The sequence below is a fragment of the Vitis vinifera genome, chromosome 8, assembly GCF_030704535.1.
Source record: "Vitis vinifera cultivar Pinot Noir 40024 chromosome 8, ASM3070453v1".
NCBI lineage: Eukaryota > Viridiplantae > Streptophyta > Magnoliopsida > Vitales > Vitaceae > Vitis > Vitis vinifera.
In genome coordinates this window covers 12,128,499-12,148,001 of record NC_081812.1, presented here as the reverse complement: position 1 = coordinate 12,148,001, position 19,503 = coordinate 12,128,499, and the positions used below count along the sequence as shown (strand labels likewise).

Here is a 19,503-nt window from a genome sequence, read left to right as displayed (position 1 = left end):
ATGTGTTATCTTCTCTCTTCCACTAGCTATGATGTAGTTGGTAGAGCTTTGATTGGTCAAGCATCAGTTGATGGTTTGAGCCCCAATGGTCACCTGTCAATGGATTAAATGCATAACAACTAGTTGACTCATCAACTCAATTGCTTCATCGGTCAAGGCTTATTTTCAGTTGTTGGGATTTTGAGTTGAAATACAATATATTGAAGAATTTTAAAATATTTATTGGTGTGAGAATAATTGATTCAATTAATAAACTCTTTTTTTTTTTTTTCATTTAAACTCTTCTATAAGTTTATTAAATTCTCAACTTACAAATATTATCGTACACTTTCAAATTCATTATAGTTTTTTCTTGTATTGATAGCCTAACTTGCTACTAGGTTTAGAATTCTTAAATTCTTTCTTACCTACTATTTATAAGAGAAGTTATTTAAGAAGATTGATTGTCTAAGAAAGTTATAAAGGTTTATTAAAACTTTGGAATTTAAATATAAAAAGTTGATAAAAGAATTTGTAATTTAAATGTAAAGGTTTATTAATAAACCCTCGCTCTGTTGGAAGTTTAAGGAGAGTGAACTTCAGTGGCTTGTGGAACCATAATAAAAGAATTTGTAATTTTCTTTCTTAGATTTTTTTATATTTCTCTTTGTTATGGTAAGTTTTTCTCTCATATTTTACATATAATTGATTGTTTTCGAAAAAGTTTTAATACCCGATTCACCCTCATCTCATATAATTATCTTATTTTAATTAGTCATTTTTCACAAAATAGTTAATAATTATTTTGAAGAGTTGTTTTCAAAAACCATTTTTTCAAAGTTGCTATCAAAATGTTGCAACCTAGCATTTAATTGATTTCAATATTTCTCATCCATGCAACACCAAAAGCATGAAGGCTTACATTAAAATTTAAGTTCAAAAAAGAAAAAAAAACAAAAAAACAAAAAAGAAAAAGAAAAGAAAAGGTGTTGTGACATAGTAACTAAGAAAAAAAATTAAGGGGTTGCTTATTTATTTATTTATATTCAATTCCTAAAGTAATTTATCTTAAGATTCAAGTCATTCTTAAAGTTATTTATTTTTTATTTATTACATTTTCTAAGATATTCTTAATAGAAAAAGTGATTTTTTTTTTCATCTTAATAAAAAAACCACTCTTTCTTTCTTTTTCTTTTTTTTCTTTTTTTTCCCCTCATTTCATCTTTTAACCTTGTCAATAACCCAAATTTAAATTTTCAAGTCAAATAAAAATCAATTTTGTTTTAAAAATTTTTGGATAACTCCTATCTTAAAAATAAATTAAACTATCTCAACTTTGTCTAGAAATGAATTTATTAGAAATTAATAAAGTTATTAAAAAAACTAAATATGATTAAAATAGGTTTTGTTTTTGTCAATTTTAATTTAGATCTAACAACATAAAAACCATTTAATTTGTATAAGAAATAAATTTAAAATAAATCCAAAAAATTCCAAAATTGAAACCGAAATTTACCACTAATGATTTTGCTTTTATAATTTATCCAATTCTCAACAAAATTAAATTTAAAAAATTTTAAAGACTCCTTATTCAAAAATAAAAATAAAAATAAATAATGGTAAAATAATAAAATTTGGATTAGAAATGAATTTATTACAAAATTTTAAAATTTATTCTCTCACGGTAAAAAACTAAATAAAATATCATCAATTCCAACGATTTTTTTTTTTTTAAATCAAAACTCCAAAAATCTAATTCACACTTATACAGAATCAACAATTCTAAATAATTTTGAAAAATTAACTCTTTTCAGGATTCAAAATTTAAAAATTTAAAAAAAATGAAGGGGTTGCTTATTTATTCTCTCACTATAAAAATAAAAAATAAAATATCATTAATTCCAATGATTTTTTTTTTTAAATTAAAACTCCAAAAATATAATTCACACTTATATAGAATCAACAATTCTAAATAATTTTGAAAAATGAAAAAGTTAAAATTTTATACTCTTTTCAAAATTAAAAATTAATAAAAATTAATCTCAATAATAAAACAAATATTTCAATCACAAATTCATAAATCTAAAAACAAATGTTAATCCATAAAATTTCAAACATTTCTTTTAACAAATATCTTTCCAAATAAGAACAAATATCGATCCTCCGAATGGACCGACCTTATATTAAAAGCAAAATAGATAAGGAAAAATAAACATTATTTTTTAGTAGTGACAACTATTTTCGACACGACCGAACGTAAGACATTCTTTTAGAAAAATTGAGGTGTTGGATTAATACTAATCTAACGTCTCTAATAATGTGTATAAAAAAATGAATTTACGCTTTTGCCACTTCCTTGTGTAGCGGTTTTTATTATCCACTCATTTGTTTGTATCAATCGTTGTTGGGGGGGTCAACAACATTTAAACCGTTACTCATATTCCGTTAATACCGTTATTTTCTTCTTCCAACTGTTCAATAAATTTTAAAACTTAGTATATATTATTATTATTGTTGCTAAAATTTAAATATAAATTTAATTAAATTATTATTGGTAAAAAAGACACCCAAAGGGGCTTTGCGGAGAAAAAGTAAATGCTCGATGGAAAGCGGGGAGGAGAAAAAATCGCAGAGAGGGGAGGAGGAGTGGCAATGTGATGTGAGGGAGCATCGAGATCTGTGTGGATTTGGGTTGCCGTAGGCTTGACGGAGAAGCTTCCTCTCTGTGTTTTCATTTTTTCAGCTTTAACTGAAAGCAGTGAAAATGAAGACTCCCAAGTTCTCCGAATCCTAAGCCTTTTACTCACTTTCTCTAAGCTCTCTCTCTCTCAACTCTCAACTACTACTTCTACTACGCATTTGGACTCATAAATGACGTTGATGCTCTGACCTACTCCATTTATAGGGCCTACGCATTCTTGATTTCAGTGGCACTAGCTTCTGCTATCAGGTTTTTTTTTTTTTCTTCTTCTTTACTTCTCTGTTTTGTGGCTTGCTACTTTTGTTTTTTTTTTTTTTTTTTCTTTTATTATTTTTTTGGTGTGGTGTTGAGATCTGAGTGAAGGCAGATCGAGAGGGCTGCGGGAGCTGGAGTGAGTCGTTTTTCGGTGATTTGGTGTTGAAATTGTGAGCTGCGGTGTTTGGTTGCTGAGAATGTGGCAGGAAGGAGATGAATTGGAGTTTTTATTTTTTATTTTTTTGAGGGAATTGTGGAAACTGAAAGTCTTGTCTGTTGTTTGAAGTTGAGTTTTACATTTTCTTTGGGAAGTAAAAATGAGGGAAAAGGTTGTGTGTGTGTGTGTGTGTGTTTGCAGCCAAATGGAGTTATAAGTGTTGCTTTTGTGAATTTGAGGGGAGAATTTTGTTTGTAGCTCATTATGTTTTTTGGTTTTAAGATCAGCAATTGTCTAGACAAGGCAAGGCAATGCAATGCTGAGCATTTGCAGGAGTTGTGTTTGAATCTTTGAATTATTTCCATGTTTTTTAGAACAATAAAACTAGGCCAGTATTAGAGTTGTTTTCAATTTTCAATACAGTTAGATCTGTTAAGAGCTAATTATCTCGGTGCTGAAAATTTGTTGCTTTTTGACTGATTGCAGAGAGACTTTGAGCTGTAATGGATGGTCCTGAAAGGAGTAGTCGATGCTGAGACTCAATCCTTCAAATATATCTCTGGTACGCCTGTAGCTTCTCAGTTGCCAATGAATGGTTTTCTTTTTCTTTTTCTTTTGTTGGAATTCGATGCTTAATTTGTTTAAACATTTAAATGTGCAGCTAAATTGAACTTGTGCTGGCTTCTCCAATCTATTTTTCCAATATTTTGTCTAAATTTCTTTAGGAATTCACAGAAAGGACTAATGCTCCATTCTTGGAAAATGTGAGGCAAAGGGAAGAAAAAAATAAACATATAAAAGATAAGCTTTAGGTCAATAAAATTTTCCCTCAATCCCTCTTCAAATTTATTCCCTTTTTAAATACAAAGTGATGAATTTGAAAATGTATAAATTTTCAAATAATTACTATTATATTTGATTCTCCTTTCGATTTTCTTTAGAGAATTCGACTATTGAATTTGATATTTTTCTATTTCTTTCCTTAGTACTTGATGAGACCCAACAGAACTTAAATATTTGAATATTTTCTGTAATCTTTTTTCATCTTTTGTGTGTGGATGTGTGCTTTGCACTAAAATTCCAAATTTACAGCCAGTTTTTCCAGCCTATAATTAACCTCAATTCAATTATGCACCCTATAACAATCTGAATTTTTCAAATTTTATGCCACTAGGCATGAGTCTGAAAAATGGGTGGTCTGGTCTCTATCATGTAGAAGTGGTGAAAAAAGCAACTGCCTCCAATGGGTGAAATATTAACTAAAGAAATTGTTTTCCCCATTCCTGTATCTGTTTAGAAAATTGGTTGGACTGGTTGATTGAGTCATTGAACTGTGAAAAATGATAGTAGGCCTTCCTGCGTTCAACAACTGGTTTTATTCCAAGACCATACATAAAGTGGCAATAAGATTAATTTTTCTTTAAAATTTTAAAATTTTGATTCTTTTTACTAATGACCACACAGCATCATTGGAATGTTAATGAATTTTCCTTTTTGAAATTTTCTTCATTTTTTTTTTTTTTTAATTCTTATTCCATCTTTAGGGCTTTGGGGCATGGATAATTGTATCCATCTCCTTGAGGCCATGACAGAGAGAATAAAGTCTGAAAAAAGCTGTTTCTTTTGGCATCTACTATTGCTTGCTTTAATGCTTTTGCTTCTCCTTTAGTAGGAAAAAGATTATGCTTTTGCTTTTTTCTTTGTGATGACTTTACTTTTAGATATTGTCAATTAATCTAAACTATACTTTTATACTTCTTAGTGTTGGAGTTGCATTGGCAAATTATAATAAGAAGCAAGGCAACCAAGACAACAACAATGCCATTTGGGTCTTTAGCCCAGCCATGTCAACTTTGTATTAGAAAGCAAAATACATTTTCTTTGCTACTTGCTCTATTTTATCAAAGGCAATAGAAAAGAAACGAGCACTTTAGAAAGTTTGAACAGAATATGCTTTCAATTAGGAAAAAAATGATTTAACTCTACTGCATTTTGTGTTAAACCTGTCTATGGTTCAATATGTGACAGTTGACAGGAGCCAAATTGAACATCAAATGGTTTAAACACCCCCTCTGCTCCATAGCTGCACAAGAAATAAGTTGTCTTCTGGAGCTATTTTAATTTGTGCTTCTATAGTCCTCGCATATCCCGCTTGTTTGACTTGGATGGAGCAGAGGCGAGAACAGTGCCACTGCTCTTATTTTTCTCCAGTGATTGAAGGTTGAGTGGGCAAGCTGTTACCATTTGTTTTTGTTGTTCGCTGATTGTTGAAAGTTGTAGAAGAATGGTGTATCTGGATCTCCAAGCGTACTTGATCACAGAACATAATCAAAATATAGAGGCTCTAATACATACATGTCAAAGATCCCTATTTCTTAAAGATTTTGAAGGAGTAAATCATTATGCAGAATATATTATGAAGAGGACAGATTAATATGTTCCTACATATTTCTGATGTCAAACTGATTTGTATCAGTAATCAAAAAAGATTTAGTTTTCTGGTTGAAAAATCATAACTTGGTTTTAGGAGGAACAAGTACATTCTTTTCTATCTTTTCCTTGAATATTTTTTCATTGTGTGCATATCATCTGCAGGACTTCTTTGACTTATTTTGTTCCAAAGAAGTATTAGATTATGTGGGTGTCTTAGTACTTACTGAATCAGAGCGGGAAAACACTATGTTTCTATTATTGTGATTAGTGTTTAATGCAATTCTAATTTTTTCTGTGTTGTATGTGTTTACAGGGGGGGAAATGATCTGTTAGTAATGTTCAGTGGTCTTTGTTACAATAACAGGGGCCAGGAAGAATTGCTGAAATCTCACTTCCAAAATCAACTCCATAGTCTCCATAACAGACGATTCTCTATGAAGCTACACTCTTTTGCAGCATTACTTTTTTCCATACTATTGTTTCTCCATCAAACTATTGCTGATCTGGAGTCAGACAAACAAGCGCTCCTTGAGTTTGCCTTTGTTGTCCCTCATGTTCGCACAATCAACTGGAGTCCGGCTACTGCAATCTGCATCTCTTGGGTTGGCATCAAATGCGATGGTAACCGTGTAGTTGCCCTCCGGCTACCTGGTGTTGGCCTCTATGGTCCCATTCCAGCCAACACACTTGGGAAGCTGGATGCTCTTAAGACCCTCAGCCTCCGTTCCAACCACCTCAATGGGAATCTTCCATCTGATGTTCTGTCCCTCCCTTCTCTGCAGTACATGTACCTCCAACATAACAATTTTTCAGGTAATATTCCTTCCTCTCTTCCACCCCTGCTCATCTTGCTTGATCTCTCCTTCAATTCCATTGTGGGCAACATTCCAGCCACAATTCAGAACTTAACGCATCTCACTGGATTAAACCTCCAAAACAATTCCCTAACTGGGCCCATCCCTGTTATCAACCTCCCAAGGCTTAACCATGTGAATTTGAGCTATAACGACCTTAACGGTTCAATTCCATATTTCTTCCGCAAGTTCCCTGCTTCCTCTTTTGAAGGGAACTCTCTGTTATGTGGACAGCCACTAAACCATTGCTCTTCAGTCACTCCCTCGCCTTCTCCTTCCCCATCTTCCATACCATCCCCAGCAACAGTTTCTCCAGAGCCAAGAGCTAGCAACAAGAAGAAACTAAGTATAGGGGCTATTATTGCCATTGCAATTGGGGGTTCTGCAGTGTTGTGTCTCCTATTTGTGGTGATACTGCTATGCTGTCTGAAGAAAAAAGATGGTGAAGGTACTGTCTTACAGAAAGGAAAGTCCCTGAGCAGTGGAAAGAGTGAAAAGCCTAAGGAGGACTTTGGGAGTGGGGTGCAAGAGCCCGAGAAGAACAAGTTAGCTTTCTTCGAAGGCTCCTCCTATAATTTTGATCTTGAGGATTTGTTAAGGGCCTCTGCAGAAGTACTGGGAAAGGGAAGCTATGGGACGGCCTACAAGGCCATCTTGGAGGAGGGAACAATTGTGGTTGTGAAGAGGTTGAAAGAAGTGGCAGCGGGCAAAAGAGAGTTTGAACAACACATGGAGATTGTGGGGAGGGTCAGTTGCCACCCAAATGTCGTGCCTCTTCGTGCTTACTACTACTCAAAGGATGAGAAGCTCCTGGTTTATGACTACATAACGGGCGGCAGCTTGTTTGCACTATTGCATGGTATGCTCTATCCAATATCCTTCTGTTTTTTTCTGTTCTTTCATTCCCTTGAATATAGAAATATAGAAACACGTAAATGCTCTTACTAGCTACATAAGAAAAGTGACTCTTCTCCCAAAATAATTCCTCATTCATCACATCTTTCTTTTATTCTAATTGATTACAGGGAACAGGGATCCTGAGAAAACACTGCTGAACTGGGAATCCAGAGTAAAGATTGCCCTTGGAACTGCAAAGGGTATTGTTCATATCCACTCTGCCAATGGTGGGAAATTCACCCATGGCAATATCAAGTCCTCCAATGTCCTCCTCACCCAAGACGTTGATGGCCAAATCTCAGATTTTGGCCTGACATCTCTGATGAACTACCCTTTGGTCACATCTAGAAGCCTTGGTTACCGAGCTCCTGAGGTGATTGAAACTCGGAAATCTACTCAAAAGTCCGATGTTTACAGTTACGGTGTGCTCCTCCTTGAGATGCTTACAGGCAAGGCACCAGTACAGTCACCTGGGCGTGATGATGTGGTTGATCTCCCAAGATGGGTCCAGTCTGTTGTTCGAGAGGAATGGACGGCTGAGGTGTTTGATGTAGAGCTGATGAAGGATCAAAGTTATGAAGAAGAGATGGTGCAAATGCTTCAGATCGCAATGGCCTGTGTGGCAAAGATGCCAGACATGAGGCCTAAGATGGAGGAAGTTGTTAGGCTGATGGAAGAAATCCGGCCATCAGACTCAGAAAACCGGCCATCCTCCGACAACCAATCCAAGGGCTCCACCGCACAAACCCCATGATGGATTTAGCCTAGCTGCCCCAACTTCTCATTCCATTCCTTAAATCTCATCCAGGCTGTGCAGAATGTGTTCAATTGTGCAATTTGCTTTTAGGGTTTTAGCGTGTCACCAAATTTAACTGTATCATTTTTTTCCCCTTCCCATGATTGTTGTAACACAATGTTTGTGAACCGTTCTGACTTGATTAATGTTTGGTGTTGGTGTTTCCAAACTATTAAGTAAATGCATTCATGATTTTCTAAATGGATTACCTCGTATTTAGTCATTCAATGGCCACCAGACCGATCCATATAGACCCATTGCACAATTGCAGCAAGGGCACCTAAAAAAATTGAATGGTATGTAAAAGGTCAGCATTTCATCTCTCTTGATTAGCTTACATTGTGTACTATCATGTAAAAGGATGTATAAATGGCCCTATTAAGATTCATCTGTAGTCACAAGTTAAAAAGGATATATCATTCCTCTGATACAAATGTGGTCACTTGTATACCTCCATATTGAAGTAGAGATTAAAATGGTGAATTACGGCTGCACTGTCGGGTTTGTAGAGCTTTTCCCGACCAAATCAGCGCCACTGACATATTTAGCAACAAAAGATATAAACCGGAATGGAGCACCGATCAGAGGAGCATCTGTGATTGGCACTGTGGTGTTTCTGTCGTTCTCAGCAGCCTGCAACTCCAGCTCCCGAGCTTCATTTTCATCCAATGGAATTTGCACAATTTCTCCAGAATCGTCTGTTTCTGAAGAGTTTGGAATTACTGCAGTTTGTTCAACGTCCTCGATATCAGCACTGATCCTCTCATCATTCATCGGAACAGCTTCTAGGGGGCTCTTGTCATTGATTGGAACGGCTTCTATGGACCTCTGGTCATGGATTGGAACAGCTTCTTGGGAGCTCTCGTCAAGCATTGGAACGGCTTCTAGGGACCTCTGGTCATGGATTGGAACAGCTTCTTGGGAGTTCTCATCATGCATTGGAACAGCTTCTTGGGAGCTCTGACCATGGATTGGAACGGCTTCTACAGACTCCATCCTCTCACTTGATGCAGAACTATTGTCAGTGGGTTCAGACATGTGATCAGCAACATTGGAATTTTGCAAAGCTCCAATCTTTTTGTCGAGTCCAATTGCTGAAGAAAGGCCAGCTGCTACTCTTAATTGATCAAGCTCAATGTACAACTCATTCACCTGAGGAACCATATAGCATGAGCATTAAATCTGATGAAAAAATTAGGGCCCATTTGGGAATATTTTCAAAACAATTCTTAAAAAGTAGTTTTTGAAAAAAGCTCTCTTATGTTTTTTAGAACAAAAACTTGTTTAGAAATTTGAAATGTTTTCAATTTGTTTTCTATATATTCAAATATTTTTTAAAAATAACTTTTATCTACAATTATTTTTTAAAACCATGTCAGAAAATAAATGAAAACAATTGAAAAAAAATTAAAATGTGTTATTGGAAAACAGTCTTATCTTTAAAACAAGTTCTCAAAAAACTGTTTTCTGTCGAAAACAATTTCCTATTTTTAAGGACAAAAAATTGTTTTTAAAAAAATTTCCCAAACATGCTCTTGGATACTACTAGCAACAAACCATCTAGAATAATGCTTCAAAGAATTTCAGCCAACAGCTAAATTCCATGACAGAGTTACATGACATGTCACAAACTGTTGGAGCCGCAATCTGGAAAAAGCATTTCAGTGAACTAATAATTTTTTAAGCCTTTGTCACCCAACTACTACTTGGAGTCAACCACACAAATCTGGTTATGCTATTTGACTCTGCTTGTTTCCGGTAAAATGAACCCTCCCATGTTGTAGAAAACAGAAAATAAATGTGCATATGCATAAAGACAATCTACATGAACAGCAGCAACCCATATAGAAGAAACTTTTAGATTCATTCATTTTTTTTCCTTTTGGAAAAGGCGTCAATAAACTGAATGGACAGAATATCCCAAGAGAGGTAGTTTATTACCTTCTCCACGAGATCTGCATTTTCAGAGGTCAATTTCTCAATCAACACAGTGGCTGCTTCCGTCTGAGGGTTCAAGTCCACATGTTTAGAAGCATGCTGCATTAGACATACAATTTTGTCACAAACTTCATGACTAGATAAGAGTCGTCCTCTTAATGTTAATAGTTAAATCACATGCAGAAAGTACATCTTGCACTATTGTAAACATGTTGGGCAGGATATCTCACATTCCTAACAATGCACAAGAATCAATACATGCCCAGGGAAAAGTGGGTGCAGGAAACAAACCTTTGTGATTTCAGTTGATGCATGAGCAGAGGAAACACTCTCCTCAAGCTCCTTAATCTGCAACTGAAGACTAGATACTTTTTCCTTCAGTAGTTGGTTTTCTTGTAGGATATTGATCCTGAATTCTTCCAACTCCATTACCTGCCAGGCGTTGTTTTTAATTTCCATGACTAGATAAGAGTCCTCTTAATGTTAATAGTTAAATCACATGCAGAAAGTACATCTTGCACTACTGTAAACATGTTGGGGGCAGGATAGCTCACATTCCTAACAATGCACAAGAATCAATAGATTCAATACATGCCCAGGGAAAAGCGGGTGCAGGAAACAAACCTTTGTGATTTCAGTTGATGCATGAGCAGAGGAAACACTCCCCTCAAGCTCCTTAATCTGCAAGTGAAGACTAGATACTTTTTCCTTCAGTAGTTGGTTTTCTTGTAGGATATTGATCCTGAATTCTTCCAACTCCATTACCTGCCAGGCTTTGTTTTTAATTTCCATATCAGAACAAAAATAGAGGCTTCTTATTGAGGGGTCTTGAGCAATGAATAAGACATGCATGGAATACTAAGGACTGTCATTTACTGGAAACAGAATATGAAAATGAAGGTTTCCATAAATCCCCATACATAACCTTATCAAATGCCTTCTACAGGAAGAAATATTTGATAATGAAAAAGAAAAGATGTCTAATACAACAAATTGTTACATCATCCACCCAGAACTGTTTCATCGTATAGAACTTTAAAGTAAAGCAACCGAATATGCAACTTATCTTTGCCCTTATGTGCTCCTATGGTCAGAATACTATTCCTAGCACCTCTATCAGACAGGTTCAGCAAGTCCAAACACAAGAATGCCACCACATGCTACCTACTTAATAAATCATTGCTGTAAAAATTATACAACATGCATTTATCAAGAGTATTTTCTCCAGAAAACTGTGGGTTCTTCACACGCCACATATAGCTTGGGACTGTCTGGTTCAGCTAAAACTTAAGTTTAAAAGGTGTCAGTTTCTGAAAAGATGGAAATAACTCAAGGTAACAAGAATCTCTAAACTAGGTGCACAACTGACATAAGCACATACAAGTATCCTTGCAGACTCCAGTAGGTAGATATCCATGTTGATGGTTGACTGATACCCTAAGTTCCACAAATCATATGAAGTAAATCCTTGATACAAAATATTTAGGTTAATAAGCTATATACCTGCCCCTGTAGTTTTCTGTTTTCATCATTCAGGCTAGAAATTATTTCTCTGCTTGAATTCTGTCAAAGAAGAAAGATTTAAAATTAGAAAAAACATGTACTCGTGCCTTTAATTTTCAGTGTCTACACATAAATGAAGAGGGTGAAAGTGGAAAATTATAAAAAAAAAAAAAAAAAAAAAAGATAAAGTAAAATATAAATACAATTTCGATACGAAAATGAGAGGGAAGAAGCTCATAAAAAGTATTGCTGGATGCAAGCGAAGGGGTTTACCATCAGGCTTGTGATCCCAAAATTTTTAGGGTACTCTTATGATGTGTTAGTTATCCACCCAAATCCTTCAGTACATAATTCACCATCAGGCTTGTGATCCCTAAATTTTTAGGGCACTCTTATGATGTGTTAGTTATCCAATCAAATGATGTTCCAGGGCATGTACATCCATGGGTGTTTATTTATTGATGTCTTCATATGCATGGAGATAATAAATCAGTTTCAGGTGCTGTTCCATTTTTTTACTCTATTATATTTGGGGACATGTGCCAGGGCATGTACATCCATAGTGTTTATTCATTGATATCTTCATATGTGTGGAAATTATAAATCAATTTCAGGTTCTGTTCCTTCCTTACTCTCTTTGTATTTGGGGACAAGGGTAATCCAAATTTATTTTATTTTATTTTTATTATTATAACAATGAGTTTACAAACAACATTTGTTCTCATTAGTAAGCAACTATTCTTAAAAGTAATTGGTGAAGGCAACAACAATATCAACAACAACAACAACAACAAAAACAATAATAATAATAATAATAATAATAATAATAAGTGATTACCTCCTTTAGAACCCAGGAATTTCTTTCTCTTTCTTGATGTTCAACCTTTTCCTCTAAACTTGCCTATAAACCATTTTAAACTTAATTTAGTAATGCAACCCACGTTTTTTTTTCCTCCCCAAAAATAACTTAGAAGAATGCACATGACATAAAGCCATACAGCCACCTAAACGTAAGGGGAAAAAAAAATTATAATGCTAAACAAGGGTTGCAAACTGCAAAGTCATGAATTATATTTTTCTGCAAGTGACGAGAAAATTTATTGTGAGAGGAGGAGATTGCCTTTGTTAAAGCAAGAGAACTCATGAAGTGAAAAATAATTACCCATTTCACACTCAAAGTAGAGTTTTCATCTAGCAACTGCTGGATTTTCCCTTCCAAGGTAGCCTGCATCTCAGAAGTCAATAACTCATTAGATTACCAATACATCTGAAAGTTCCTAGAGAACCTGTATATACCAGGGTCCAACCCAAAAACACAATAGGCAGAATCTTGGTGAGGAAATTGTTACTAAAAGATAAGTGAACAAGATTATTTCCAATATTTATGTGGATGCCTGAGCTAAAAATCTACAATTATAACCCTGTCACCCAATTCGGATCACCTCTTTTTGAATCCAGGAATGCTTTTCAGTTTGCAATTGTACAATTCTCATCTCCAGACCAGCCTGTAAAAACAAGTAGAACAGTTATACCATTGCAGTATGAAAAGTAAATGACTTGCATCTAAAAAGTTCATCAAAACCATTGCCAGTCTACACAACAAGAAGACAAACCAAAAAGCATCCCACCAAAGGGGGAAAAACTTTACGGTACCTCCTTTTGCATGTGCAAGTCATTTTCATCTTGTAATTGTTTGATTCTCTCTTCTAAGGTAGCCTGCCAAAGCCCAGTTAGTTACAATATGGCAGACAATTAATGCAATCTGAAAATCACATAATCACAATATGGAAAGTAGAAAACAGGCAACTGGGTTAACCAAAACCACGCTCACCTCTCTTTTCAACCATTGCTTTTTGTCAGCTTCAGCTAAAATGGACTGTACAACCAAATTTGAAAATGAGTGGAAGGTATTAGCACAGGGCAATGAAAGGAGCCACATGTGAAAAAATTCTTCAAACGATTGTGAGTCTATTATCTACAACCCCCACGACAACCTCACCCCAACAAAAGAAAAATACACACACAAGCACAAATAATAAACAAATTCATACTACCTCTTTTTGTGTGTGCAACTCCTTGTCATTTTCTAACTGTTTGATTCTCTCTTGTAAGCTAGCCTGTGAAAAATATGGTCAGTAACTCTAGGCCTAAAATCATGTTAGGAATGCAAGATATAGAACTCATGTAATCGCAAAATGAACACCACAAAACACATGGCTGAATTAACAAATCTATCCTCACCTCTCTTTGCAACCACTTTTGTTTCTCTGCTTCAACTAAAATGGACTGTATGGTTTAAGATAAGGGACAGAATATTAGCATAAGGCAACAAGGAAAAAAAAGTGCAAAAATGCACCAAAATTGAAAATTCCTCACAAAAGAAAAAATACTTGGTCAATATAATACATATGGAAAACAAAACTCAAAGAGGTTCAGATCAATCAGCATATACCATTATAATAGCATCTCAAACCAACCCCAGGAAATGCTAATTTCTAATTCCAGATTCCTGGTTAAACTACTTTACTGGATTCTTAAATAGCAGGTAAACAAGGAATCAGTTATTCATAATTGCCATCATGAAAACATGATATCTCTAAAGATATATCTGAGTAATGTGTCCATTACTCATAAACTCAACAGGTGTGTGCAAAAAAGAATCAATAGTAATTGCATTTACACTTCCATCTGGCCCAGTTAAAGGAACAAGAAACTGAAAAGATGATGCTGATGTGCATAGCATGAATCCAAAATAACAATCTCACTTCATCAGCCAAGAAGATAATGATATTTGGACTTTCACCTTTGCTAAGCTCAACCTTTTAAACTTTGGGAACCACCTATCTTTGGTGACAACAAAATTTTGACGAATCTATGTTGTGTGATATACATGCACCAACTTCAGCAGAGCATTGTGAATATTATGAATTCCATGGTTTGTCATACTAGACGTATTTGGGCTTTGTCACATGGGGAAACATTCTCTGCTCTTGACTCCACTGCATGTTTCTAAATAAAGCATTAAATGTAACAGGGAAAAAATATGGAGGTTCACAGCATTTTTTTTTCAATATGAGAATCAATTAATTCCATGGAAAAACTAGGTTATGATCGTACTTGTCAACTATAACATATTTTTGTAAAATGCAAATGGAATAATACATACATAAAAATGAAAAGATCATGGAAATTTGATACTGATAGCCTTATCTGTTAAGGTATACTGACCTAAATTTCCAATCTTTCTAATCAAAAACCTTACTAGATTCACTTTAAAACTCACTTCTTGCTTTCCCTATACAGTTATTTTCAGCTATTTTCTGTTTAATGGTCATCCAGCGCATGTCCTATGATTTTATAAACTGATTATATAACTTTTGTCAACCTAACATGGGTAACCTTTCATCATAGCATCTAATAAATTTGATTCCATGGGTATGAATTAAAACAGTTTCATTTGATACGCATAAATAATTGGTTTAAAAACAAATATAGGATTCCATGTGTATGTATGATTAATTCAATGCCAATGCTTTAGAAGCGAGTATGTGTTTGAGGATTTGCATGATCTGCTGTAGGACATAGCTAGCATCAATGTCAAATGCACCGCAAATGTGATGCTAATTTATATTTCCTAAAAACACATGAAGAAGGAAACTGGATAACTTTAAACCCCCGCAACTATAAATGCAATCATTTTTTTTATCAGATGCAATAAGATCGACACAGATAATATCGACAATTTATCCACATACGAAAATGCCATATAATGATATTGATTAAAGCCGCACTTACACTATCAGTACCATTGGCGCAATGTCCATTCAGATCTACATTCTCTTTCTGAACATCACGATTTTGAACATCGGCAATCGACTCTTGGTTCCCATGAGTCTGCGTACTCAAATGATTCTCATCCAGAGACGCTATTTCTTCTCCAACCCCAACCGCCGGACCTTCACTTGCTTTATGTTGCTTGTTCTTCTTTTTCTTGTTTTTCTTCTTCTTCTTTTCATCCTCCATTTGATCAGCTCAAAGCCGCTCGATTCACCCCAAATGTTTCACCTGCCACCACATTTATTCAGATCGGCACATTCTTCAACAAATCCGAAACCCTAACCTTGCAAACAAACCTATCCTAATCGGGAAAAAAATTTGAAAAACCTCCAAATCCACTTCAGAATCTTGAAATTGCGTTGTAGGAGCTTAGACACTTACGGGCAGATCCAAATAATTTGCAGTCGAATCCAGATACGCACGACTCAGATGGACAAAAAGAAAAGAAATGAAAAGTAAAAAAATAAAATAATAATAATAAATAAATAAATAAAAGCCTTTCGCGAGAAACAAACAGAAAGCTGTGTAACGGCTTCAATTTTGTCCAAGGCCTTTCAGTCCAGAACGTTTAGGTAGGGATTATGCCAATCGCACAGTCGCAGTTGATCTGATCGCGACAATTATGTAGTGAGTGGGACCAACGTTGCGTGGGTCCGACCTTTAGAGGTGGCAATATTTCATTGGCCATCTTTAGGCACGGGAGAATTGCGAATCGGGGAACAGTGATCCGGATTTCCCAATTTCTCACGAAAACCATTTTCCGAGAAATTAAGATTGAAGGTGGAGGTTGACTTGGCGGGCTTCCGAGTGAAAGTCACGAGATCACCGACCGAGTTCCTGTCGAGAAGCCGTGTATCTTATCGAGAGCCCGTCAACCCATACCATTTTATTATTTATTTATTATTATTTACTTAAATGACATCAGTCTTCTATTTTTAAAACACCTCACACTCTTTAATTAGATCTTTTATAAGAGTGTGATAGTTTTAAAAAATAATTTTTAAACTAACCTAAAAAATAATTTCAAATCTAACCTAGTTTTTACTAGGTAGGAAAGAGATAATTAAAAAAAAAAATTGTAAAGATGATTTATAAGCTTTTAAAAAAAATATAAAAAAACTCGTCTTTCCAAGATATGATTTCTAAAATTCTTTTATATATATATACGAGAAATCGTATATTGAAGAGATGATTTTCATAAAATAAAAAAAAAAACTTCAAAAATCCATTTTTCCATTTCCTACTGTACTTATATAATAATACAATTATTATAAATATATATTATAAAATTAATTAATTTCATTTACTAAATTTAATATATCAATAATATACTAAATTTAATATAAGATAAATAATATTTATCAACTATTTTTTTCTTTCACTTTGGAATTAAAAAAAAAAAAAAAGCTATTATCAATTTTATGTGAAAAATGAGTTTAAAAAAAAACAAATTTGTTATTAATTTATTTATAAAAAAAAAGTGAAAAATTGTCTCTTCAAGACGAAATTCACAAAAAAAAAAAACAAAAAGTGAGAATTCATCTCTTGAAAAGACGATTTTCATGAAAAAAACTTCAAAAATCTATTTTTTTTCATTCCCTATTATACTTATAAAATAATAAAATTATTATAAATATATATTATAAAATTAATTAATTTTATTTACTAAATTTAATATATAAATAGTATATCTCTTGAATAGATGATTTTCACAAAAAAAAAAAAAAAAAAAAAAAAACCCTTCAAAAATCCATTTTTTCATTCCCAATTATACTTAGACAATAATACAATTATTATAAATATATATTGTAAAATTAATTAATTTTATTTACTAAATTTAATATATAAATAATATACTCAATTTAATATAAAATAAATAATTTTTTTTCTTTCACTTTGGAATTAAAAGAAAAACTATTATCAAATTATGTAAAAAATGAGTTTAAAAAACAATTTTGTTATTAATTTATTAAATAATTATTTACAAAATAAATAATTCTATTTTTTTATTTTAAAATTAATTTTATTATATAAAATTTAAAATTAAAAATATTAATCCTTAAGTAAAAATTTCACTGTAAAATTAATAATTTCATATATTTTTTGGAAAATTTTACTTACCACAAGGCCTCCACTACACTCATCATTTCTTCTAGGCCAACAATGCACTACACTCATAGAAGAATCTTACCTACAACACTCCACTTTATAACTTCACACACTATTACACTACAATTCTATTGCATCACTCAACTAATTTGACGATAGGTGTTGTCATTTCTTTTGAAATGTTTAAACACTCCACTAATTTGACCATTTCAAGTATTGTCATTTCTTCTGAAACATTCAAACGTTATATATATTAAACACCTCCCCTATCCTACACACTACACACTACACCCATCTTGCTTCTTACTAACTTCACTTATAATATAAATCGGTTTCAATTTTTTGTCATCTTCGTTTTCTTCTTATTCCCCATTTAAAACCCAGTTTTTCACTTTCAATCATTTCAATCCATATCCCTCATTTCTCTTTGTGGAACTTCTCCGCATATCTCATCTTTTTTATTCGACACTCACACTACTTACCTTGATAGGTAATAATTTTACTTTATTTTTATTTTAAGTTATTTTGTAATGTTTGATTTTTATTATTATATAAGTTTTTAAATTTTTAGTATTATACAAGTTTTAAAATTTATTTGGATTATGCAATATTTGTTTGAATAATATTTATTAAAAATTATAATTTTAAATAGATTAAATCATTCAAAAAAAATAAAAGTTATATTATTTTATTCCTAGGTAATATTTTTGCCTTTATTTCATATTTATTTTGTAATACATAATAGATATTTATTGTTATATATATTTTTTAATTTATTGGATTTATGCTAATTTTGTTAGAATATTATTTTTGTAAATTATCATTTTATAGAGATGAATGGATTAAATCATTCAAAAAATAAAAGTGATATTAGTTTATTTAATTAATATGAAATAGTATGATTATTGTTTATGTTTATCAATCAAATAATATATTTTATAAAATATTAAAATTAAAAATTAAAAATTAAATAAAAAGATTACTAAAATGAGAATGGAAAATAATAATAATAGAATAATTATATATCTATATATTTGCATAAAATATGATTTTAAAAATATTAAAATCTAAAAAATAGAAATACAACATTATCCAAAATTATGAATTTATCCTATATATTTTTTAAAATTAATGTTAGTCTTAAATCATTGAAAAAATTGTTGTAAAACATTGAGATATAAAAATAAAAATATAAATAAAAGTAGAAATAGAGTTAAAATGTTATTTGATTTATTTAAATGGATATTTAAATATACATGATAAAAAAAGTAATTGTATATAATATAAAATAGTAACCGTGAGTATTAAATGTATATAATATGTAAATGTACATTTAAAATAGTAAATAGTAACTGTATGTTTAAATGTATATAATATATAAATTTACATTTAAAATATTGCATTATATACATTTAAATATCCATTTTAAAAACAAAAGAAAGATATAGTTGTAAAATGTTAGAATATATAATAAAATAAAAAATTGAATTAAGTAATGGTTGTTAGTATTAATTTTTTTTTTTTGCACATAATATTATTTCAAAAATATTAAAAATCTAAGAAATATAAATAGAACATTATCCGAAATTATGAATTTATATTATATATTTTAAAAAAATCAATATTAGTCTTAGATTGTTGAAAAAATTCTTGTAACATATTGAGAGCTCAAAATAAAAGTAGAAATAAAACTAAATTGTTATTTAATTTATTTGAATGTATGTAATATCATAATAAAAATAGTAACTGTGTATTATTATTTTGAAAAAAAAAATGACTTTTAGAACATTAGAATATATAATAAAATAAAAAAAGTGAATTTAGTAATGGTTGTTAGTATTAAATTATTTTTTTGGAAACAATATTATTTAAAAAATATTAAAATCTAAGACATATAAATAGAACATTATCCGAAATTATGAATTTATCTTATAAATTTAAAAAAAAAATTAATATTAGTCTTAAATTGTTGAAAAATTTCTTGTACATATTTAGAACTCAAAATAAAAATAGAAATAAAACTAAAATTTAATTTAATTTATTT

At 32.1% G+C, this 19,503-nt stretch overlaps 2 protein-coding genes across 6 annotated transcripts; one reads left to right on the top strand and one right to left on the bottom strand.

Annotated features, from left to right (window-relative positions):
* Positions 1 to 2,579: 2,579 nt before the first annotated feature.
* On the top strand, positions 2,580 to 8,273 carry LOC100255050 (probable inactive receptor kinase At5g58300). 2 transcript variants are annotated; one of them, XM_059738971.1, is made up of 4 exons: positions 2,580 to 2,929; positions 3,579 to 3,654; positions 5,839 to 7,238; positions 7,405 to 8,273. In XM_059738971.1, the coding sequence occupies exons 3-4, from the start codon at positions 5,861 to 5,863 to the stop codon at positions 8,028 to 8,030; spliced, it is 2,004 nt and encodes a 667-aa protein (XP_059594954.1). In that variant the 5' UTR covers positions 2,580 to 2,929; positions 3,579 to 3,654; positions 5,839 to 5,860; the 3' UTR covers positions 8,031 to 8,273. The 2 variants fall into 2 exon arrangements, with proteins under 2 accessions (XP_059594954.1, XP_019077284.1); XM_019221739.2 differs by having other exon boundaries at positions 3,579 to 3,662.
* A 93-nt stretch (positions 8,274 to 8,366) lies between these two features.
* LOC100249907 (uncharacterized) lies at positions 8,367 to 16,107 on the bottom strand. Of its 4 annotated transcripts, none has more exons than XM_059738972.1 (14): positions 15,732 to 16,107; positions 15,309 to 15,578; positions 13,755 to 13,799; positions 13,568 to 13,630; positions 13,345 to 13,389; positions 13,167 to 13,229; positions 12,956 to 13,018; positions 12,676 to 12,738; positions 12,352 to 12,414; positions 11,514 to 11,573; positions 10,635 to 10,775; positions 10,302 to 10,442; positions 10,014 to 10,109; positions 8,367 to 9,224 (listed from the first exon to the last, which is right to left on the bottom strand). In XM_059738972.1, exons 2-14 carry the CDS (start codon positions 15,534 to 15,536, stop codon positions 8,556 to 8,558), a joined length of 1,740 nt encoding a protein of 579 aa, XP_059594955.1. In that variant the 5' UTR covers positions 15,537 to 15,578; positions 15,732 to 16,107; the 3' UTR covers positions 8,367 to 8,555. The 4 variants fall into 4 exon arrangements, with proteins under 4 accessions (XP_059594955.1, XP_059594956.1, XP_059594958.1 ...); XM_059738973.1 differs by having other exon boundaries at positions 15,678 to 16,052; XM_059738975.1 differs by lacking the exon at positions 10,302 to 10,442.
* Between the last annotated feature and the right edge of the window lie 3,396 nt (positions 16,108 to 19,503).

Coding starts and splice junctions, on each gene's coding strand:
- LOC100255050 (XM_019221739.2), top strand. CDS start 3,622: ATGCTGAGACTCAATCCTTCAAATATATCTCTGGTACGCCT. Junction 3,663..5,838: donor AATATATCTCTGGTACGCCT/GTAGCTTCTCAG, acceptor ATGTGTTTACAG/GGGGGGAAATGATCTGTTAG. Junction 7,239..7,404: donor CTTGTTTGCACTATTGCATG/GTATGCTCTATC, acceptor AATTGATTACAG/GGAACAGGGATCCTGAGAAA.
- LOC100249907 (XM_059738972.1), bottom strand. CDS start 15,536: ATGGAGGATGAAAAGAAGAAGAAGAAAAACAAGAAAAAGAAGAACAAG. Junction 13,230..13,344: donor AGCAATGGTTGAAAAGAGAG/GTGAGCGTGGTT, acceptor GGGCTTTGGCAG/GCTACCTTAGAAGAGAGAAT. Junction 12,415..12,675: donor CTACTTTGAGTGTGAAATGG/GTAATTATTTTT, acceptor AATGGTTTATAG/GCAAGTTTAGAGGAAAAGGT.